Source organism: Siphateles boraxobius, unplaced genomic scaffold, assembly GCF_051911475.1.
Source record: "Siphateles boraxobius isolate OS27281-9 unplaced genomic scaffold, OSU_SipBor_1 30, whole genome shotgun sequence".
In the NCBI taxonomy this organism is placed as follows: domain Eukaryota; kingdom Metazoa; phylum Chordata; class Actinopteri; order Cypriniformes; family Leuciscidae; genus Siphateles; species Siphateles boraxobius.
Window position 1 is genome coordinate 6749663 of NW_027508920.1, and position 25575 is coordinate 6775237.

At 38.5% G+C, this 25575-nt stretch overlaps 1 protein-coding gene across 2 annotated transcripts in view; it reads right to left on the minus strand.

Moving 5' to 3' along the window:
* Positions 1–24342, minus strand: part of gse1b (Gse1 coiled-coil protein b) — a 391870-nt gene extending 367528 nt beyond the window's left edge. The window contains exon 1 of one of the 2 annotated variants that reach the window (XM_077248171.1): positions 21834–24342. In XM_077248171.1, the coding sequence (XP_077104286.1) occupies positions 21834–23981 (2148 nt within the window). In that variant the 5' untranslated portion in view covers positions 23982–24342. The remainder of the gene's footprint in view (positions 1–21833) is intronic. The other variant, XM_077248170.1, reaches the window with a different exon arrangement.
* Positions 24343–25575: the final 1233 nt, after the last annotated feature.

Here is a 25575-nt window from a genome sequence, read left to right on the forward strand (position 1 = left end):
TTCAAAAAACTCGTTCACCGGTTCGTTTACGTCATCACGTAATGACGTCATTTAGAGTGACGTAATGACGTAAATTCTTTCATTCCGCGGGGATCATCGGTTCTCAGATGTCGGACGTGTCCGAAAGAAACAGTTTTCGGTTCAGTGTACTGGTGACTCGAAACGGCAACACTTCTTGAGAATCGCTGTAGCAAAACGGTGCTGATCGCGCGCGCGCGAGAGAGAGAGCTGGCGGCTCCATATGCTTTTGAACCGCCCTCGCTGTACTTTAATGAACTTATTTAGAAATAAGCTGTTCCTGAAAATATCATGCATTAATGTTAACACAAATAGCCTAAATGTTTAGTTTGACAGTTTTACAAAACATTAATTGTGTTTCAAACCTTTAAAATGTAGCAGTTGTGCTTTCATGTTAATTATTTTGCTGTAATGCTTTATAAAAAACATTCATATTTCTGAATGTTAGATAGCCTAATTAAATCTGTGTTCAATATTGCAAGATAATAACAGGCATTGCCTGAGTTAAATACAGTGCAAGTGCACTAGTTTTCAACAATTCTTCTTTGTTAAACTTTAATGGTGTATTGTTTGAAACACTTTGACAGATTTATTAAAACAGTTTATTTAATACAAACTAAATTTGTGAATGTGTCATTAACTATAATTACAGTACAGGAATTTCATAAATCGCCATACATCTTTCTGTTAAAACAGCCTACTGTAACTCAGTTATTTTTGTCCAAAATCCCTTATTGAGGTCATAAAACACTTTTCATTTAGCCTTCAACAGCATCTTCAACTAAAACAATGCACAGTCATTTAAGACAATTTTTTTTTTTTTAAATAAACAATTTACTACTTTCGCTCCACCAGTTGTTTCAAAAACTCATACAATGATAATACAATAATTAAGTCCAATATTTTTTATTTTGTAACCCTTTTTGGTTTGCCACAAAATAACAAAGTAGCCTAGCATGTATTTCGTCCGGGGAAAATAATTACACGCATGCTCAGTATCTCCAGCTCGTCGGTTCTCAGCATGTCGGACGCGTCCGAAAGAAACCGTTTTCGGTTCAGTCAGTGAGTGTACTGGTGATTCGATTTCTAAAAACGTGCTGCAGGCGCTGTACCTGTGCGTTCGGTTCAGTAGTACGCGCATGCGCAGTATCAGCTGTTCGTGCTCATCACTTCTCTCCTCAGCACGTCTCAGTTCAGTGAACTGTTGGAGTTACTGGAGTAAAATATACTCCGGGATATTGGTTTATTTCGAGTCCGAGGGACTGTCAGGCATGTCTGAAAGTGAGTAACTTTAGTAACATGTGGATCAGCACTGACGCAAGACGCGAACTGTTTCGAACGATTCAGTCCGATTTAGTGTACTTGTTCGACCGGTCCACTAAAAAGAACCTGTTCAAAAGAACGATTCGTTCACGAACCGGCCATCACTAGTAAACAGATGTGATGTGCCTACATTAGGCAGAATATGCCTACCAGGTACAACCAGGTACAACTAGTGCCAATGGTGCAGTGGGACAGCAGGATATAATAGTATATGATGTGAAATCCAATGAGAGTGTTTGATGTGCAATTATTAAAAGATGCTCTATAAAATCTACGTTAAAGGAAGTACATTGAATCTATCTCTGTCTAGCTCATAATTTTGGCTTGGGACACTGTATAAAAGCTGCTATCTTTGAAATGGTTCTCTCCCTTGTACACTTTCACATGTGCGCTCTCTCCCTCTCATACACACAGATGTTCACATTATATCCAGCACTCCAACACCTGCTCAACCATAATCACTACCATACTACCACAACTCAAAAATCTCTCACAGCTCAGATGACCACAGGTTCTCCATCAGTTTTTTTTTTTTACAAGGCCGCCTTCTGACTATAGGTGTGGTGACCTTTGCCATCTAAATACTGTACTGACTAGTGACTACACAAAAGAGGAAATACATTGGAAAAATAATAACATTGGAGGAATTGTGCCATGGAGCAATCAACAAACAGCAATACACTAAAGGCCTGTAAATGTAAAAACACCCACTTGCACCTTTTCACTATGCAAAAGTAAAACATGCCACATCCTGGATCTTTATTTTTGGGATAGACAAAAATATTTTTTGGCTCTAAGGACCTGAAGCTACACTGTTTATAGTTTGATTTTAAATGCAACAATACTCTCTACCTCAAATTGCTACCTCTTGCGGTTTCATTCAAGCGATCAAGTAAACGCCATATTGAAGTTTATCCTTCATCTGCCACTTCCAGCCAGGAATTCTGCTGGTAAATGTATAAATTAACAAATGGTCAACAGGGGCGTGTCTAGAAGGGGGGCACGGGGTGGCACGGGGTGGCAGTAACGTTATATTAGCTAACGTAACTTCGGCAGACTGCATAGAGATGACTTGTCAGTGTTATTCCGCGGCAGCGCACACGACCACATAAATATAACGTAGATAAATATTACTTTATCTGTTGTTTTAAAGACTAAAGGCACAATAATCTTTTTTTTTTTTTAATTTTGCCGTGGTAAACCATAAAATGTGAGAATGTTAACTAACACCATAGCTACATGCAACTCTGTGTAATTTAGATACTTAATGGGTTTTTGTTTATTTTTACACAGCAACAGGACATCCAAGGTTTCTTTAAGAAGAAACCATGTCAGAGACAGATTTCATGCAGAGAACGTTCGCCCACACACACACACACACACACACACATTTTTCAATGTTTGTGTTGAGAATAAAGCATGTTAAATGACTAATTAAATCCTAGGTGATGTTTTTTTTTATTTATAAGAACAAAACTGTGTGGTCCAATCCATGTAAAATACAAAATGATATTCAGGCTCTTGTTCGGTGCCACATTTAATACCATCAATATTAGGGCACTTGACATTGCAAATACTTTTTAAATTGTGCTTAAAATTTTCTAAACAAGTATTTATTTCTAGTTGAATTTTCTAGCTGATTTACCATGGGCCCCCCCTGACTGGTTCTTGGTCCCCCCTGTGCCCCCCCCATTTATAAACCCCTGGAATTGCCCCTGATGGTCAAATCATTGCCAAATGAATGTGAGGGTTTTCTGGGTCCTATTCATCTAACTTTAACTGTGCACGAGAATATTACAGCATTGTTTTCCACCAGTGATAACAAACACAACAAACACCCAGCTTAAACATAAAACAATGACAATGGGTGTCAACAAAGAGATGCAACTTTAATCCAGCAGAGCTTTGTGCTCATTGATAAAATTTGAAAATGTGAAATTTTCTCTACGTTTTAGCCACACATTAGTTTGGACACTCACAAGGTTGTGAGTCATTGCATACATTATGAATCAGTTTATCTAATAATCGCATCAAAGCAGTTGGTAGTCGAAACGACTGTACTGCCAGGTGACCTGGTGACAACTGCATGAGCATTTATGCTAAAAGTGTAGTCAGAGGAGAAGATTATTGGTGCCATATTTTTAGACCGAAAAAAAAAACCACACACACACACACACACACACACACACACACACACACACACAAAAAAAACAGATGACAGGTGTGCAAAGGATTAGGTTGAAGAGCAAAGAACAGTATGGTCAACCCGTTCTGCGGAAACAACGAGAGTATTGTGGGATTACAAATTTAAGAATCTGTTTAAGATCTGCTGATCTTATGTCCTTACATAGCATAACATGAAAAACTAAGAGTATATTGAATGTAGCATTTAAGGTTATGATGATGATATCAGCTGCTAAGCAAAGTTTCCAGCAAGAGATTCCTGCCAGTCCTGTTCTCTCTATTGTCTGAGTCAGATTACTGAGAATCTCACCCCTTGTCTTTAAAGGAACACGCCACCGTTTTTTGAAATAGGGGTTATTCACCGTCTCCCCTACATTTAGATAGGTGGGCAAACACATTTTTGTCTCAGTCTGGCAGCGCCGCCGCTAGCTTAGCTTAGCATAGCATAATGAATGGAATCCTTTGTTGCCAGATAACATGTCGTGAGTAAAAGTGATCCCCAAAAAAAAAAAAAAAGAATTACTTCTTGTGGCCTGCGTATTCATAACGTGTACAAATAGCAATGCAGATTAATACTAGGTGATTTCCTAGGCAGATATTGACTTGGGACTATATGGGGGGAAGCACAGGCGAAGCACTGCTACTTGGGCGCAGATATCACGCAACACCTGAAATCCCCCAACTTCCGTCAACACACCGGCGTGAATTTTAGCTGGCTATTTTTCCTACAGTAGACATAGTGAATGGCGATGACCATGATGGATTTTGTGAGAGACGAAGAGGGTGACTTCTCAAAATTTTTTAAGACTTCTCTTTAATGGCTCTTGGAGCCCCCGTCTCAGTCGTTGAATAGTTATGCTGATTGGATTAGGATTGGTAACACTCTAGGGCGGGTTCCTAAACCTGGATACTTCATTTGCATGCTTTGTTTAACCCTCTGAGGTCGACTATCGCGCGGGCGCGATAGTCTCGCTTTTTTTCTTAACAGTGCAAAAGAAACTCAAAATACTCTGTTGATTTTGATTTAACATATTAACCCTCTGGGGACTAAGCTCTTTTTGGTCCGTTTTCTCTATTTTTACATTTGGGCTTATAAACTTTATACGTATAATGGAGATGGAACACTATGTGTTTGGTATCTATGGATTCAGAAGACCCTAAGCTAACATAAGCACGCATGTAATATGTTTATAAAGGAAGTATGAGTGAAAATGTATAATAAACTAGAGAATTTCAAAAACAGAAATTTGATTTTTGCCATTTATTTCTGAAAATCACACATCACAAAACATAAGTGAACAGTTTTTGAACAAAAAATATATTTGTCAAAGCCTTTGCTTGACAGACATGTGTAATTGTTAAATAAAATGTGTAAAGAACAAGTAAAATTTTAACTTTATTTACAAATAGTCCCAGGCGTTTTTCTTAGGAATGCTTAGAATTTTCTAAGTAATGCTTTTCTCTTCATCACTCTCCAGTAATTGTTCCAGAGCTTGTTCCACCGTAAATCGTTTACTGCTTGCCATCATAAAAGTGCTAAAACAATAAATAATGCTATAATTGTATGTGTGTGTGTGTATATATATATATATATATATAATATAATTGTTCTGTCTCTCTCTCATATCTCTGTGCGCTCTTGTTTATACTCGACGCGTCTGTTCGCTTTCTGTCGTCTCTGCCACTCAACGCTGTTTGCGTAATAGTATATATAGTACCACCCCTTGCACGGCTACAGAGTCCTCCGATTTGCTAGAATATGTCATGGTAACCTTCCTCTGATTGGGTAAGAAAAATATTCCTCCATCGGCAATTTTTCCATTGGTTGTTGCTCGTGAATCTGCCAAACAACATCGATTTCATTGGCCTTTGACGTAGTAGTATTGCGCAACAAGGAAGTGTGTATAGAAGCCGGGTAAGTTTGTTATCACTGTTTTCAGCGGAATCTGAGGAAGACGGCAAAAAAGACCGCACCTCTCTATCCTGAATAGTTTTTAAGATAATTACACATTTGTAAAAGTATGCCATTTTGGGCGGTACCGCCAAATCCGTCCCCAGAGGGTTAAGTGTTGTACATCATTAGATCCTGATAAGTGTCTACTTTTTTGTGGATACTCACAATAAAAACAAAGTGTTGTGCTTTTCGACAAATAAAGAAAAACAAACATGATGCGCGTTCTGCCTTCTCTCTGTCAGTTAAGTCCATTCTGAAACGCGTCTGAAAATTAACTGTAATTCCGCGAATACTTGTCATACAGGCACGAGTTTTTTCCATAATGAAGCTTGAACTCTCTTCTTTTAAATGAATTAATTTATATAAAAAAATATATATTCTCAGTTTATGTAATCTGTATGAAAAGAGAGATGTCAGTATTTTTCTTTCCAGCTCATTATACCTAATTACACGTTAATGTGCCACGCCCACGGAGAGCGCACGGTATTCAAACGCAAATGATCTATGGCAAGCCCTTCAAACATGCCAATGCCCACCAGCTGGATTATAAAACACATCGTGTTTAGTAAGTATCTTACTACAGCTGTGTACACAGCGTATCCTTTCGCTGTGAGGAATAATATCTAATAACCCTGGAAAATGTACCAGAAGTGCTGGTAGTTTCATTTCGAGGAGCAACGGATCCAGCTGATGTAGTAAGTAATTTATTCTTAAGTGCTTTGTTCTTATCGTGATATTGAATAGTGTCTGACTGTAAACCGTAAAAAGACTGTTTAAATACTAATTGCGTGTCTGTGTGTAGGCTCTGGCGCGCGCGCTTTGTTTACTACAGTTATACAGCGCGTGTCTGTGCCGTTCATTCACTCTCGCACCTACATTAGTAAACGTTATGTTTACATGAACACATCCAAACTATATTGCTATAGCCTACTAAGCTGGGTAAAAATAGACTGAAATATGTTGAAATAAAATGTCTGTATAAGCAACAAACTGCAAATTCACATGTATATGCTAATATCATACACAATGTTACAGACTAAATATGAATGTTTAGACAAGATTTTGTGATTAGTTTTGGATAGATTATAAAGTTTTGACTGTAAAAAAAGACTATTGTCACATTAAATAGGTATGCTTTTGTTCACCAATTTCTGCTCATAGTTAAATATACTATAGTATGATGTTTTGTCAAAAATAAAGTAGGTATATTGAATTATCAACTAAGATGTGATTATAGTGTTTGTTCCTATATTTAAACTAATGAATCCTTACCTTTTTTCATACGTATGATAAAATGTATACTTTTTACAAAGAAATACACTTGAAATATTGTTAAAATTGTAATTGTTGTTGTAATTGTAACCTATTTGTAATTGGTTACAATTTCTAATTGTAAAATATGTATATATAGATAATTTCTTTTCTCCTTGCATTCTTTGGGATCCTGTGACAAGCCTGTGTGAAAGGCTAATTAATATGCAGCTCATTATGTATGTGGCACATTATCCGGCCTTTATCAATAAGGGGCGTTTCCACCCAGTTTCCAGTTAAGAGAGGCAGTGTCTCTTCAAAAAAACTGGATGTGAAAATAATCGATATTACAAAAAATTAAAACAACGCAAATATTAAAAAATGTGACATTAAAAAGTAACTGTCCAACAGAGACACCCGTAAGTGAAATTACAGCGGAAGGCGTGCCCCCTCTGATCTCCCCATTGATTCCCTGTGCCAATGCATTGATCAAATTAACAGTTGGATGTGCCAAAACTTTTTTTAGTTAAACAAGGACAAAACAGAAGTCATTACATTTGGAAAAAAAGATGAAATTCTCAAGGTGAATACATGCCTTGACTCTAGGGGTAAAAAAAAACATCAAAACAATCAATTCAGGAAGGCCTTATTTTCAGTTGTCAAGTCAAAGCAATAGCTTATCAGCATAATATTATCTATATTGTAAGAATTAGATGCTTTGTTTGCTTTGTTTCCAGTCAAGAGTTAGAGAAACATGTTCATGCTTTCATCACCAGCAGGGTGGACTATTGTAATGAACTGCTCACTGGCCTTTCCCGAAAAAACATAAGACAGCTGCAGCTCATACCAATACCAATATCATACTCATACCAATCACACCAAGCTGCTGCCAGGATTCTGAGCAGAAACAGAAAATATGAACATATTAGACCAGTTCTTAACACTGGCTTCCAGTTACATTTAAAATTGACTTTAAAGTACTATAACTTGTTTATAAATCATTCAATGGCCATGGACCTTAGTACATTGCAGATATGCTCACTGAGTATCACTCAGATCATTAGAATCAAGTCAGTGAGAAATTGCAAGAGTTTACTCAAAGCAAGGTTTTTAGCTATTATGCCAGCTGTAGATGGAACCAGCTTCCAGAAGAGATCAGATGTGTTCCAACAGTAGCCACATTCAAATCCAGGCTCAAAACACATCTGTTTAGCTGTGTATGTACTGAATGGGCACTGCGCTAATGTATGTCTGACTGAGTGCACTTAATTTTATCTATGTGTCCTCTTTTTATTATTTTAATTCTTTTTATGACTGTTTAATACACTTAAAATCAGTTTTAACCTATGTCTTATTCTTTGTTTATATTGTCATTCTTATTTCCTATGCGCTTGATTGTTTTATGATCCTTTTAAATCCATGTTATGTAAAGCACTTTGTATTACCATGGTGTATAACATGGGCTATGTAAATAAATTCATTTTGCTTTGCCTTATGTAGCTCCGCCTCTTATCAGCACTGTGCTTGTTGTATTCAGTCTTAAGGCTGATTTATACTTCTGCGTCGGACCTACACCGAAGCCCCTACGCTATACACTACGCGTTGGTTTTCATTCATACTTCTGCGTCGTTGTCTGCTTTAACGCGCAACTACACATGCAGAGGGAGCATGTGAAACCGGAGGGAGGGGTTCTAGCAGACCAATCACAGTGCTTGCGTCCGCGTAGAATTGATGCGTTGTTACATTTTTGGATAGGTGCACGTCAGGGTAAGCCAAAGGGTATGCGCGCTACACACAGCCTACGACGTAGCTACGGCGTAAGTTCGACGCAGAAGTATAAATTGGGCTTTATGGTTTGTATTTCCACAGCATGAAGGTAAGATCTTACGGATTTATAAATGAACTGCTTTTTTTTAAAACCTCTCGGTCTACTGAAATTTGTTATGACATCCGCTTCAAACCTTACAATGCTCATGGCTCATGATAATTGACATTAATTGTACAACAGGAAAATCCACTTCACCAGCTAATTACTTTTCGACAGTGCTGTAGCCAGGGTGCGAACTACAGGGGAGCTAGGGGGAGCTCGGCTCCCCTTAATAAGACATTGGCTCCCCTGAAAACATGATTTTTGAAATTTTGGGGGGTCTCAAAAAATATTGACTGTTTTATTTTGATGTGCAATTTCAGTTTTGTGTAATGTGATCATTGTGGATTATTATATCTAAAATATCAAAAATATCATTCATTCATGCATGCATGACGGCGATTTAAACCTAATTCAGTTCAATAAAAATAACTATACATGCTATTCTTGTCATGAGCATCTTAGGCCTAATTGAACGGTTGAATTATGGTATTCTTCTGTAGCCTGACGAGTAATTTAACCCTTGTTCAAGTCAAAGACAGCCAATGTAGCTATATAGACTATATGGGGATGGCTGTTTGCTGTTTGACTTATCAATTTGTGTCGATAAAGTATAATAGGGTGAATCCTGTATATAGTGCTTGCAGTGCATACACTTGTAGCTGTTATGTATCTTTGGAAGTCCTTGAAATGAATGGGTTTCAAAGCGCAACGCCGCGCATTCCGCGTCCTGTCTAAAAGACGCTTCAATCCTAGGCACGCGCAAGTGCACGATCAAAAACACAACATACTGTACATTAAAACAAACAACTTACAAAACAATTAAATGTTAAAACAATGCCATTGGCCAAAGTTGCTAAGTCCATTTAATTAATTAATTAATTAATGAACCACATATAGCCTATTTACTGTCAGTGAAGGCCATTCCATTTACGAAGAGTATGATAGGTCAAACCAACACAATTTAACACACCATTGTAAACTTTGTCAAATATCTAAAGTGAGGTGACAAGTTTACAATTACTGACCAGTTTACATGCACTTAAAGCACAGTGTTTACACCTTGTTGTGAACATAAACTATTGTAAACATTAATTATTATCATTATACCTGCAAGGTAAATATAAAGGTTTTTTGGTTTTTTTTGCTGCTGTTTTTTGCAAATTTAGGGGCTGTTTATAAGTAGGGCTGTCAACTTTAGTCGTTTAGTCGACTAATCGGTCGATGCCGTCTTGGTCGACTGACATTCTTATTGGTCGACCAGTTGCATTTTTTTTTTTTTACCAATAGAAAGAAATTTTCAATGATTTACTCCTTGATATTTATTCCTTTATAAGCAGTTATATATTACTGTATTCTAAATATAATTAGCCTATGGTTTATCCCCAACTTTAAATGCTTTAGGCTATTTTGTAACAGCGCCACAGTTTAGCGCACACACATAGAACACTCGGTTCGCTCCTGTGGCTGGCTGCGCTGCTGCTTCGTGCTCAGTAAGGGATATAGGTAGTTTAGCTGTGTTCATTCAGTTAGAACGCTACTTGTTTTCGGTTTTTATGTTTTTATACACTATGTTTTTATCTCGATGCGGCGTGGACGCACTTGGAAAAAAAAGAGCGCGCCGCACAGCGACCGCGTTGCTTCCATCATGAGCGCGCACACCGCGCGCCTACATTTGAAATCGAACTTGAGCGCACAAAAGGCGTGAGCAGTCCCTTTAACGGCTTTATCATGCTGACTCAATAGATCGTGTTTTCTTGATATGTTTTTGTTTTTATTTGTACACTTGACGCATTTGAAAATAGCCTAAATAATGTAACAAAACGAAAATAAACCTATATGCAGTCCTACAATACAGCCTATTATTATTAGGATTGTTTTTTAGGCTCTTTGGGGTTTTTTTTGTGTGTTAGTTTTAAAACTCCTAGATTGGCTGGACAAAAGTTAACCCATAGCTTTGAAAGTAAAGAAGAACATACAGCCTGTATAAACGAGAGCTTTTGTTAGGATTTTTCATTGTGGCAGATAGCAGTTATATTTTTTTTTGTAGCGTGTGGTGTGGTCAGGTGCACGATTGTGACTGTTACTATAGACCTAGGACAGTGCTCCTCACTTTTTGCAGTAAAAAAAAAAAAAAGATTTTTCAAAGAATTGTTTTATTATTATAGTTTTATGTATTTTTGCTGTTTTTTCGTTGTTGTTTTATAAATGCTCTATGACAATTGTTAAAAAAATGTTCAAATCAAAACATCGCTTTTTTTTTTTTTTTTAGTCGACTAATCGTTGCGCAGGACAAGACTTTGGTCGACTAATGATTTCTTTGGTTGACTACAGCCCTATTTATAAGACACTGTTTTCAACTAAAAACTTTTAAAAAATTATGCGTTTTGGTCATTCGTTTAAAGGACAACGGCGTTTTGGGTGCCTGTAAACGTACACTTTTCAAAACAGGTTTCAAAGTGCAAGTTTTTGAAAACGGTCTCCTTGTAAAAAATAAAAAGAAACGCGAATCTCTGAAGACGATGATGTCATGCATATGCATATTACGCATTCAGTCTATAGTGTTTCATCACCATCTAATGGCCTGGCAGCAGAACACAGTTTTTTTAGTTGTTTTCGTGGATCCATGTGAATGGGGATTATTTTGACAATGCTGTCGTCTGTACGTGGAAAACAAAGGAAAACTTCTCAGTTTTAAGCATTTTGTTGTCGTATAAATACACCCTTAGCTAATTGTGGCGAGCAGGGCGAGGCCGAGGGCCGTGAGAGAGCTGCACGAGGCCGGTGGCATGATTACTGATGAGCGCCACCTGCGCGACGCACTGGTCTCGTATCTCTCGCGGAGGAGCGGAAGCATAAAAGGAGGAGCGAAGACAGTGGAGATCGAGAGAGGAACAGGCCTGATTTTATGTTGTGTTTTGTTTCTGTTTTATGTGGCCAGCAGTCGTCTGTGAGGGGCTGCTGGCATATATTTTTGTTTTTGTATTTGTTTATTTTTTAAAGTGTTAAATGTTCGCCGGTTCCCACCTCCTTCTTCCCTTAACATCTGAACCTCGTTACACTGATATTTTCTCTGCATTGCGTCTGTAATTTTGTAAAATAGTGCAATTACAGAGTATGTCAAGTATACACAAGTATAACCACAGATGTGTTGGATTGCGTCAGGACAAAGTGAAAGTAAAAAAAGACTTCAAACACTATCCCAGTAATTTCCAGTCCTGGTCCTGGAGACCCACCGCTGTGTATATTTTGTTTCCCTTATTTAACACACCTTATTCAGATCTTCAGCTCATTAGGGGGGGGGCTCCATGCACTAAACTAAGTGGGTGCTTCTGCTTCTAAAACAGAAGGCTGCATCCTAGTAAGGAATCATGTCTCAGCTACCACGTCATCAATCCCCGTCTCAATTTGAAGGGTCCTTGGAAGGCAGCTTTCGTTTTGCGTCCTTCAATCAGCTAATTTTGAAGGAGGAATCATCATGAATATATATATTTTCATGCCGTGACAATGGGGCGGGAACATATGTGACATAGCCATCCTCACTTTCAAGACTATCTCATTCTAGTGTTTAATGCTGAGAAAGACTCTAGATTACAAGCTGGGCTGAAGGACTGGACTAAGAAACACAGCCTCACTAGGATGCAGCCTTCCGTTTGAGAAGCACCTAGTGTGTCAGTTAAGAGAAACATACAAAATGTGCAGAGTGATGGTCCCCAGGACCAGGATTGAAAATAGAAAAAAATGTTACACTAACTCGTCAGTTTGCGGATTTATGCTGTTTGTGGTCCTGCTGCAAGCATGACAGGTAGACTTTTCACATAGACAGAGTAATGAGACAAGAGCATTGAAGGTGTTGCATCCTCACATCACTTTTACAAAGTATTTCTTGACTCAATCCACATTAAAGAAGCGTTTAGAACTACTAGAACTCAACAAGCTCATGAAAGGCAAAAGAGATGCTGTCTCCCTCTGAAATATTATCCCTAAATAGATGTTAAATATAACCTAATGGTTAGTATGATGTCCTGAAATGTTACTTAGAAATTAAGTTGAAAGAAAATCTCAACACTCTACAGAGTAAAATCCTCCTCAAATAACGTTAATAATTAATCTCATGGAGAACATTGTTGTGGTGTGGTGCATAAAATTTCATTTGTGAACAAAAGTTCCTATTGATTGTATTGAGTATTGAAGCTGTGCCTCATGTAACCCTGGTACAAAACACAGTAAAATTTACTTTGATGTTTTAACATTTTCTTTCACAGTATTTCATAAATCATGTTTTGCTTCATGTGGTCTCATTTTCGTGTTGTTTAATTTTATTTTTTTAGAATAAGAGTAGTTGCCCGATTCATTAATGAATCATTCTTTTTGAGCTGAGTTGACCTCACCCCAACTAACAGGGAACGTTATCAGAACTTGACTAACATTCTGGCAAGGTTCTGTCAAGGTTATAAACAAACATTCTTCCAGTATTTTTAATAGAATGTTTGTAAAAAGTTATCTGGTCTTTAATAATGTTCTCAAAAGGTTAGCTTAAAAATTGTGTACATACATGTACAAAAATGTACATACATTTATACATTATAAACCTTTTTTTCTGGAATTTTTTTTTTTAGTTGGACGTTCATCTTAAGTTTTTTAAATATTACTAATTGGTTGTTTGATCATTAACCTTAATCATTTGAAGTTGTCATTCATTCATTAAGGGGCTGTTTACACAACACAGTTTTCAACTAAAAATGGAAAAACTTGTATGCGTTTTGGCCGTTTATTTACACAACAACAGTGTTTTGGGAGCCTGAAAACGCAAACTTTTTAAAACAGATTTCAAAGTCCACGTTTTTGAAAAATTATACTCTTATTGTCTCCGTGTAAACTACAAAAATGTGAATTTGTGAAAACGTTGATTTCATGCGCATGTGTATTATGTGTTTAGTTTATAGGCACATGGTTTATCTTTACAAAATGACATCGCCAACTACAGGCCTGTACGGTGGCCCAGTAGTGCACAACACAGCGAAATTTAAAAAGCAAACATAAGGTTACAACACAACGAAATCAAGCCACAACACAACGAAATAAAGCCACAACACACTGAATAATCAAATGTAAAAATAATCACTAAATAGCGTATTAATTACAAATAAATTGATAATTATGAAAACTACAAAAGTTACTTAGTCAAGAGCAGTGAGTGATTCCCTCTTTTCTGCTTGATTAATATTAATGGCAGACAGCAGAATGTTTATTATATTAAGACCTAATGCACCGATCTAATATAGTCTAATGTTTCACATCAGATTCCAAGTAAGACATAACCAACAATGTTTACATGAATATTTCCCAAGACAGATATTTTGAAATAATTATGTGTATCTGCCTGCTCAAGTCTAATTCGCTGCTAAACAGAACTGAATTTGGGATCGCATGTCTGCGAGATTAATATTTATTCATATATAATAAGTTGCCTACTTTATTCACAATAATACAGCATATTAACATGTATTATAGGCCTATCTAATTTTTTTCTTATTATTTTGCTTTTTATGCATCGATTCATCGTAAAAACAAATATATTCCACAACTCTACTGAAAACTAATAAAAAAACATTTTTGTGCAGAAAGTTAACTATGGCGTAACGATCAGAAAAATGAAACTCAACAATGGTGGCATGTTTCACGCTGCAATGCATGCTGGGTGTTAGCATAGATCCAATTTATCATAATCATTTTACTGCCATAAAAGCAAATATCTTTACCATGCCTGCTTTTCATCAATCTCTTTATTTTGCAATACACAAACTTTCTCTGAAAACACTCTGGCAACTGCTGAAAGAGACTTAAATTAACAAAAGTCAAGGACCAATCCCCATAATGGTGACTTCAAATGAAAGTTATTTTCAATAAATCATCAAACTTACCTAGCAAACACCTCTGTTAATTCTCAATAAGAACTTTTGCAAACATATGAAAGAAACAAAGGCAAACTGGTTTGTAGTAAGTCAATGTGGTAATGCTCTTTTGTTTTAAAATGTTCTTTTATTTGCAGCTTACTTTTTTCTGTTTTTGTTGTTCCTAAGTGATTCTGCTTGTTAACAGCAGGGGTCCAGAAGTGTTAATTTAACACTGAGGATTTTGCTGTGTATCAGGTTCCTACAATGTCCTCTTTGGGATTAATTAGTAACTTTTTTGAAGAGGATTTTACTGAACATATCAGCAACATCATACTTAGCTTTAAATTATGTTCTATTAACATTTGGGAAACTGGACATTTTTATGTTTTTGGAATTTTTTCAAAAATGTGTTCAAATTGTAAGGATGTGGCACTTATCACCCAGTGTGCTACTCTCTTTATGCTTTGTTTTGCTAATGTTGGAAGCTCCTGGTTGGAGGATTTAATTTATGAAACGCCAAATTAATTTGTAAGTTGATATGTGTTCCTGCTACAGTTGATTTTCATCTGCATTTATTGAGAAAGTCCCGTTTTGGCACTTATCTACAGAAGTGCATGTATTGTGTGTCCATTCTCCATGGGTACACCAAAAATCAATAAATTAAAGCTACAGTCCATAGTTTTTCCCCTTTGTCATTATCTCTGTTCGAAATCTGCAATTGCAGTTATTCGCGGAATTATCAACTTTATGTGGGTTGTGCCTTGGCACGGCACAGCGCGAATGAATCCAATGTTTTGAGGAGAATGTGCGCCTGTCAGTCACCGCGCCGATGTGGATACTGGCATTCAGAATCACAGATTCTACTTTTTGGAAGTATGACCAACATATGAATTTTCACTGGAAAATGTCATCTGAATAAGTAAGTAACATCCATTTTTGTTCTGAGCAACTAAGGGGAAAAAAAGCATTGCAGTAAATCACGCTGATTAAATCTAATAATTGCTTATCATATCACGTCAAACCGTGCAAATTATACTTTGTTCTCAAATTGTTAATGTTAAAAACATCAGCATTTCGTGACTACATTTAATGCCCTTCCAATATTATCCTTGTTTTCACATGGGTCCGGTTCCACTCTATTTTTTTCTGTAGCCACTCCAAAGTCCAAAGTCTTTGCATTTTACAACGGGTGAATCTGGTGATTGTCGTTTGAAACTTTCTAGATCCGCCATCAAATTAATAAATTTAATTATATCAAGTGCTGTGAAAAAAGGCTATAAATCTCCACTTCCAACATCCTCACACAAAATACACCCTACTAGCCAAGACACCTTCTTTATGTATACAGATGTGACGTAATGACGGAAATATATGCTTGAATTTCCCACGGAAATCCACCAGTACCACTGGAATTAAAAACATTATTACAAGCTTACTGTTTTGAATCGAGCTAAGGCAAGCAGATAGTTTTGAACACTGGATGGTTATGTACTTGCTCAGAAATGTATTTTGGATCATTTTTAACCCAAAAAAGTTACGGACTGGAGCTTTAAACAAAAGAAAATTCAAAAACCAACACAGATTTCTCTTAAAGGTATTGTAGGTAGAAATCCACAAAAATACTTTTTGTCAAAATTTGTTTAAACTGTCTTTATATATCAATGCATAATTAAAATGTAAGTACTCTGGAAAAGAAATTATAAAAATCGAGTGTCTGTAGTCCTCTTAGGACTACAATAAACACAGCTCATTATTCCATTAACTCCCACTCCCTCCCTACTCGGCTCCTTCCAAAAGCCACGCCCCCAAAACAAATGAACGCGCGATCCCGGCCATTCGCTCAGCTGGAAGAGTCGGACGTGTTTACCAGCTTTACCAGATGTAGTGACATCATGTCAGAATCACAAGTAATAAAATAACTAACTTTATCAGTATGAATATAAACAATTAACATGGCTGTTAGTACTCACTATCCAGCTCGCATAACGATACTTGTAAAGTTTAAAATATTTTACTAGCTCGTAACGGAATCAAACTCAATATAAGGCAAAGCTATAAATAGCTTCATTGATACACGTTTGCCGTTACTATCAGTTACACTGTGATGAAGGTGAATTTGTAAAATTCATAACATAAGATTGTTTACAGATAAACTGAATTACATACACTCAAACACCTTCTCACAACTGCATTGCAGACCCAAGATAATATAACACACACACACACACACACCATATATTGTATAGCACATACAGATACAACATAAAGACATATGTAAACATATGTAGAGCATATAACAACAAACCAAACGTGAAAAAACGGAGTAGGTAGAGTTCACGGTGAAAATAGGAACAAAGTTTAGGCAGAGGGTAAAGCTAGGTATAAAAATATATCCCCTAAACTTTTTAACCTAAAGTTAGATTCGGCGAAATTAAATAAAACAGCTTTCGACTGCAGATAGGCCTATTGCTTATTTATCGTCTCAACCCTGGCTCACTAACAGTAACGTTATACTAGTCGACACCAAAGTTACACTGTCATAGCTAAGCCAGTACCGTAAGTTATGCTACGTAACGTTAGGTAGCTAATATTAGGTAGTTAGGTGTGCTAGTGATACATGCTTCATGAAAAAATAAATGCCATCAAAATGAAAACAGCAAGATTACCTGTCCAGCAGAAATAAAGCCATCATGGAGTCACTTTTCAGCCCCTTGAGATCACTCAGTAGTAGCCGACGCTGGAAAGCCACGCCGACTCTCTTATGATTTCTTTATTTATCCAAAGACTTTTTGTTCATAGCCTTTTCAAATACTGTCTTCCTTTTTTTAACTCGTTTGACTTCGCTGCCTCTATATGCAGGTAACGTTACTGAGAATTGTGACTGTTCTTTCTCTGCCATAATTGTTTGTTATTACTAGCTTCCGTTCCTTTTCAAACGGGTGCGCGCATTTGGGCTCCTCCTGTATCAGCAGAGGTGGTATCCATGGTAGCGAGGGAGAGTGACAGTCGCCCCAGCCAATCATTTCTTTCGTCCCGAATGGAATAATGAGCTGTGTTTATTACAGTCCTGAGAGAACTACAGACACTCGATTTTTATAATTTATTTTCCAGAGTACTTACATTTTAATTATGCATTGATATATAAAGACAGTTTGAAAAAAATTGGAAAAAAGTATTTTTGGGGATTTCTACCTACAATACCTTTAATAGACATTTCCTTGTTCATTTTACCAGTGGTTTAGTTTTATCATGCTTAATACAAACTTATACAATAAGTTTAAAGGGATAGTTCTCCCAAAAATGGAAATTCTGTCAGTATTTACTCACTGTCATGTTGTTCCAACCCCATAAGACCTTCGTTCATCTTCGGAACACAAATTAAGATATTTTTGATTAAATCTGAGAGCTGGATCACTCCTCCATAGGCTTCTTAAGGGATTGACACTTGTTCCCCGAAAAGTTATTAAAGACATCGTTAAAATAGTCCAAGTGACTACAGTGGCTCAATCTTAAGTTTATCAAACACACAAAAACAAAAATAACGACTTTATTTCAACTATTAATTTCCTTCTCTGTGGGCCTCGAGTCAGTTCACTAGTATAATAGCGTAAGCTTCTGTTGTTGTACGTCACACGCATCACCCACATGACCAGCGTCGGCCAATATTGAGCCTACGAGTGACGTACCACTATGTTAACTGACTAGAGGCCCACAGAGGAGGAAATTAATAGTTGAAATAAAGTCGTTATTTTTGTTTGTTTTTGCGCACAAAAAATATTCTCGTCGCTTGATAAACTTAAGATTGAGCCACTGTAGTCACTTGGACTATTTTAACGATGTCTTTAATAACTTTTCGGGGCTGGCAAGTTTCAATCCCTTAAGAAGCCTATGGAGGAGTGATCCAGCTCTCAGATTTAATCAAAAAATATCTTAATTCGTGTTCCGAAGATGAACGAAGGTCTTATGGGGTTGGAACAACATGAGGGTTATTTCTGACAGAATTTTCATTTTTGGTTGAACTATCCCTTTAACACTTAGTTCCTCTTTTTATGTATAATCCTCCACAGAGTATCTCTTTCAAGTAACAAACAATAACTTGTGCTTTGCATTATTCTTAAAAGATGTTGAACACACTTTACCTCATATGACTTCCACATACAAAGCTATTTGCTATCCATGTCTAGCCCCTTCATTCAACTTCCAGAGAACAGCTTTCCCTATATCAGGAAACACCAGATGATATCATGGGAAGTGCTACAGGAACCAGGAGCAGGGTAAACTAAAGCAAACATGTTAATCTTTCAAAGTAGCAGCCTAGCAGGCCTCTAGAATGTGACTAGATGTTCCATTCAAAGGAACACGCAGACTTTTTGGGACTTTAGCTTATTCACCGTATCTCCCAGAGTTAGATAAGTCCATACATACCTTTTTCATCTCCGTGGTTGCTGTAACTCTGTTTGACGCACCCACAGCTAGCCTAGCTTAGCACAAAGACTGGATGTAAATGGCTACAGCTAGCATATTAATCCCAATAAGTGACAAAATAACGCAAACATTTTCCTATTTACATGTTGTGATTTGTATAGTCACAGAGTGTAAATCACAAGGTCATATGAGACACAGCCATCTTTTAACCGTATAAATATTGGGAACTATATTCTCAGAAGGCGAAGCACTGCTACTTGGGCGGAGTGATAACCGCAGCACCTGAGACGCACCATGGTGAGGAGCAGAGAGTTCGTTCAGAGTTGGAGTAATAGAGTCAGCAATTACTAGATAGTAAAAGCATAGTTTACAATCATGGGTGTTCGTTGTATTGTAAAGAGCTGCGACAATAAACAGGAGAGACCAGGTAATACCATGATGTTTCATAGAATTTCAAACAAAAACGCTGACCTGATGAATCAACGGCTACTTGCTCTGGATATCGATCCAAACACAACTGAAGAGATCATCAAGGACCATCGTGTTTAATCAGGACATTTCACTGAGGACGACTATTTTGAAAAAATGGAATTTGCCACACAGACCATGAAACGTGTGATAAAGGATACGGCACAGACAGGACAAAGTGGATCGCCTGCGGCTGCGGTAAGTGTTCCGTTATGTTTTTGGATGACTAGCCTACTGTAACAGTGCCATTAGCTTGATCTAATGTAACGTGTCTAGTGACATTATTATATGAATAGGGTGGTCACTACTATTGCAGTTGTTCCCGGGCTCCATGTATCCCCTGTAAATGTTAGTATTGTGTTGTCACGAACGCACTCTAACGCCCCACTAACAAATGAGCGGAGCTAGAGGTAAACAAGAAGAAACAACGGTGCGTCTCAGGTGCTGCGGTAATCACTCCGCCCAAGCTTGTGCTTCGCCTCCTGAGAATATAGTTCCCAGTTTATACAGTTAAAATATGGCTGTCTCTCATATGACCTTGTGATTTGTACACTCTGTGACTATACAAATCACAACATGTAAATAGAAAAATGTTTGCGTTATTTTGTCACTTATTGGGATTAGTATGCTAGCTGTAGCCATTTACATTCAGTCTTAGTGCTAAGCTCGGCTAGCGACGGGTGCGTCAAACAGTTACAGCATGCACGGAGATGAAAAGGGTATGTATGGACTTATCTTACACTGAGGGATACGGTGAGTAAGCTAAAGTCCCAAAAAGTCGGCGTGTTCCTTTAACAACCTTTTTTGTGCCTAAAATGTGTTAGCGGTAACTCTGGTACCTTTATAAAGTTGGTCAACTCTGTATGATTACGCTATGCGCCATTTCTGAAGTATTGAGAAACATTAAGTTAAACCAAACGCTCAAAAATTTAAAAACTGCAAGACCTGTTTGAAGCATGTAGCACAGACTATTTACCAGCTCAGCAGTTTAAACAAACTTAAACCAGATGAAACAGACTCAACCTTCTCAAACGCACTGACAAAGAAAATAGGTGAAATCAATGAGTCATGTACAAGTTACAAGACTTTTCAATCCACAAATCACGATCCTTGCAAACATTTACCATGAATTTAACTATAGTGAACTGTATTAACCATGACATTTTGGCAGAAATGTGGTATAATTATTTTAAATATTACTGCTATTAATAGTGTCATATTTGTTGTATTGAATATTTAAGGGAAGTAAAGGAATACAATTCAATTTTTATTATTAAACTATGGCTGTTTATTTTCATATAATAAATTTTTCATAACAAATGTAATATATAGAGTTTTTAGTTATAGCCATAATTTCCATAGTTACCATGACCATGGCTGTGAGGAGCCATGCATTTTTTTACTGTAGTTACCATGGTCTAACCTTTTAAAAGTATGGACTGTGGAAGAAGAGCAAACCCTAAGTAGAATTAAAATCAGTGTTCCAAATGTGCATTTCAGTGAGACAAAATATGTAATGTTATTGCTGACTTCACTTTTTGTCCATTATTATTGGTCCCACTATCCCACTGGTGCTAGCTAATAAAGAGCTGGTGCCACCATCTGTAAAACCTCTCATATGCTAGTCCTGCAGTAAAGAAAGTCATAAATACAGGTAGGTTCACACACACACACACACACACACACACACACACACACACACACACACACCATCAATCAATCAATCAATCAATGAATCAATCAATCGATCAATCAAATAAATCAATAAACAATAATTAGAGACACATTTTTGTTCAAAGCTTAAAACAAACATCTGCCTTGATATTAAGATCTATAGACAATATATGAATCTGCCAATCACAGCTTAAAAACCCTCTCACAAAATTGTCACATATAACATGTCTCATTATAGGTGGATTTGTTTGTAACATCCTCAAAAGAGTCTGTTCTGTCTCTCTGAAACACACTTACATACAATAAATACATACTCATACCTGGAGACCAACAAAAGCTTGAGTTGGCCTCTGTGAAGAATGTTTTTAAACAGAGCTTACAACTACTAGACTGTCTGCAAAATGTTTATTTCTTTAATGCGGCAGGCTCCATACTTTCTCTCCCCCCTGCTAGCTGTGGCCGCCCCACTCACTAGAAAGAACTGCAGTCTGCCATAAAACTTTAGTTTCAACACTTGGCTCACTCACTCATCAGTGCATCAGATGAACTTTTGCATGCCGGCCCAGAAACAGCTCCAGCCAAGCTGCCTAATAAACTGTGCTAACTGAAGCCCCAGAAGACTCTGAAAGACCATCTAGCGGTTGCTAGAAAAACAAAGTCATCTGAGGTTCTAATGATTTTTTTTAAACATGTAAAAATGTTTGTAACCAATTGGACTATGAAAGAGTCTAAAGATTATGATGGAAAGCAATCTGGCCCACAACAGCCTTACCTTGTGCTGGGCAATTCCACCGACCGGCTTCATGTTCTGTCCAGCCAGAACCATGGACTTACAATCCACACAGGAGCCAATTGTTAACTGCTTGCCATTGTCAATTACCAGGGTCTGGCTGACCCTTGGAGCATAGAGGAACACAGGCAAGCGGTCAACGCTCACCGCTTTCAGCCCAATATGTCTCTTCTTCTCTTTCCTACAGAAGAAGCAGATGAATGTGTTGCAGTTATACTGGCGTGCCCAGGGGCTGCTGGACGGGCCTGATCCTGAGCCCCGACTCTCATGTTGGGTCCACTGGCCCAGAAGGTCATGGTAGCACAGTGCACAGGCAGAAACAAGGCCCGTGGCATCAGCAGGGCGGGCACGGGGAGCGGGAGGGTGGACAGTTAGAAAAGGAAAAAAGGGTTCTCGCTCTCCACAACGCCCCGGAGGGTTAACATGAAGCTGATACTCTGTTCCTCCAGAGAGCTCCTCTCCACACAAGTAACAGATGGAGGTGTGGCTTGTGGTTGTTATGATAGTCTGAGAAAGGGTCGACAGAGATCCTCTGGGGGGGGATACCAAGACTCCTCCCCTTCCCATGGCCAGGTGGTATCTCTCACGGAACATGCGGACGGAAGTAATGAGCTCCTCACTTAGACAGAGACAGTACTCTGCCCAGACCCCCTCCAAGATGCTGTGACATGCAACACAGCACTGTACCTGTCCATTACGCACACTCTGAGCATTTGGAGGGCATTGTAGCTGGTTTATGAATGGGAAATACATTGCACTGCGGGATTTACTTGCACCAGCATGGGTAAATGCCATCCTAACTTCTCGACCGCAGTCCTTCCCACATAGGTAGCAGGCCTCCCGGTGATTATGTGAGATGACGGGAAGTGGGTGGATTTTTGGTAATCCATCCACACATTCATTCATGGCAGGTGGAGAAAGAGGGGTTGCAGCACCAGTGTTGAGGGGCACTACATAGAGTCGCTGGAGAACAGGCACATCTGCTAGCTCGAACCCTCGCCACTGTTGCATCAGGGAAGAGTGGCAAGTGGTACAAACCAGAGTATATCCACCCAGGCTGAGTGGCACAGCACCAGGTGGAGGGTTGTGGAGCCACAGAAAAGGAAAGAATGGTTCGCTGGACGCTCTCTCCTGCTTCTGCACAAACACTCTGAAGCGGCCCCCTGCTGAAATCTTGATTCCACAAATATAACAGACGCATTGGTCAACAGAAAGACTGGGGAGACATTTAGCAGCTTGACTGTGCTCTACATCAAAGTCTCTCTCATCGTCACTGCTGATGTTAATCTCGCAGCTGTCAGTCACGTCCAAATCACCGGTGGACGCATGTATCCACTGCTTATTACACGTAATGATGCCGTTATCCTGCAGGGGTGTGCGCGCAGACTGACTGTCATACTGCTGGACAGCCATGGACACAGATGAGTGCGATATGTGATTGATTATTTTAGTTGCACGCCGATCTGATTTGGGTACGTCCTGAGCTGTGTACTCTCTGGTCGGATATCGTGCTGACTCAGGACTGCTTTTAACACTCATTGCGCTCTTTCTACCGCCTTCTTTTGACGCTTTATTAGACGCACGGCAACCTGTGGCATTACTGCTATTCATGCACGCTGACAGGTCCAAGTCCTGCTCGGACAAGTCATTATCAGAGAAGGAGGACATGTCCGACTCATTGGCGTCATAATTACTAACGCTCATTCTCCGCTCGAGATCGTAGGAAATGTTCCGTAAATCGCACTGGTATGGTCTCTTGAGCCAGTACATGCGCTTTTCTATGGGTGTCCTGTTGCGCTCGAATGAGTTCCACTGTTCGCGCAGGAAGCAGTGGCACACGGCGCACACCAGAGCGTCCCCATCCGGACCGATCTCCGGCGCGCCTGGAGCCGGGTCCTGGCCTTGCAGGAAAGGGAAAAACGCGCTATCCTTTTCTCGTTGGTATTTTACCTGTAAGCTCAGCTCTTTTCCTGGGGTCACTTCGCTCCCACAGATGAAGCAATGGATGAAGAAAATCCCGTTGCGCTCGGGGATGCACACGCTGCCGGACAGAGCGCTCTCCTCCCCGTGCAAAGACGAAGCCATTCGCTGTAGCGCCTTGGAGGTTGTCGTGAGCTCCGGATCGTTCATAGTTTCATGAGCAAAAGTACTTCAGAATCACAAGCAGCGTGATTTCAAAACCAGTCGCATTTTTTGTACGTTTTCACACATATGTAGCGCCATTGATCCCGAGGGGGGGGCTCGTTCACTCCGCAAACTCACTCGCTCCGCCGATTTCTGATTTGTGTGTCAGCGTAACAATCCAGAATCGCACATTTGGACCGTCGCCTGGAGTCACATCCTTATGAGGCGGCGTAATCCGTGTGCTGTTAGAGAGTAGAAAGTCTTATTCAAGTTGCCTGCCGAAGTTTCCTCACACTGTGGCTGTGAGACGACTGAACTGAACACAGCGCCATCTCTCTCACTCACTCAGTGTCTCACACACACACACACACAGGCGAGCGCGCGCGCGTTTGTTTCACTATAGTTACGACATCGCATAGACTTCCGTTGTTTTTATATTAGATTCATATTTTCGCCTAACAAGAAAGTGTGCAAAACACTATATGATTTGGCCCATTCATAGACCCAAGTCTTTTTTAACTAGTGAAGTCTGGCACACTATTTGGTGTTCAACAGGTTTAACTAGCTAATGGGGACATTTTTTTAATAGTGATGACATGATTGACTTCTATAGTTTTTTATATCATGTGAATGATAGCCTACTATTCTTCTCTAGCCTAACCCCTAAACATCACAGAAACCTGATTAAAGCACTATATTTAAATATAAACACGATTTGGCCACAGGTTTTACAATCGGTTCTTGTGCAGTCAAGCTAGTCAGATGTAAAACATTTTAAAAATGATTTTGGTCAAGCTCTGGTTATAAAATGTTAGCATTTATGAAACAAAATTGTGTTAAATAGTGTTAAAATGTAGATTAAAGTTTTTTTACAACAGTTGAAATGTGTTATCAAAGTCTGTGGGAAAAGACCCATTGTTGATGACATAACCATCACATAGCCTATTCACTGCTCTCATTCAGAATCCAGTCTCTGCTTGTAAGGATAATGTAGTAGCCTACTCATTATTAATAACAGTAATCGACAAAGCGTACAGCATGAGATTCGGTGTTGTGAAATCCATATTCTTACGGATTTTAAAAACGTGTTGTTCACAAACCGTTTTGCACAAATGTTTAAACAACTGTATAATTTAGACACACATAAACATCCACAATCAGCATATGGATCTCAACAATAATTGTGAAAATCAACAAAAAGTGTTGTTGCACTGCATGTCACCATAATACAAAACTCATCCATGGCTCCCAGTTTGCATTGCGACATGAAATCATTATACAGCTGATTTGTCTTGTTATTTTCTTTATGTGCATTTATTTTTGCAGTTATTTTAGAGGTGACCTCTTTATAGCTTGTTTTGTGATGTTCAGAGATGATCTGTTAAATCTGAATAGTTTACTGATTGTCACCATTGTTGAGATATACTGTATACTGATTTTTGAGGCCTGTGTGGCAAATCCCAAATGGCACACTTCATATGCGCTTATGGCTTTGAGGATTTACGATGTCCCTGTGTGCAAAGCTGAAGTCCACTTTCATAGAGTGGCCTATTTGTGATTTTAGAAGGGTGCTCAACAAGAATTTCTCATTGTCACAACA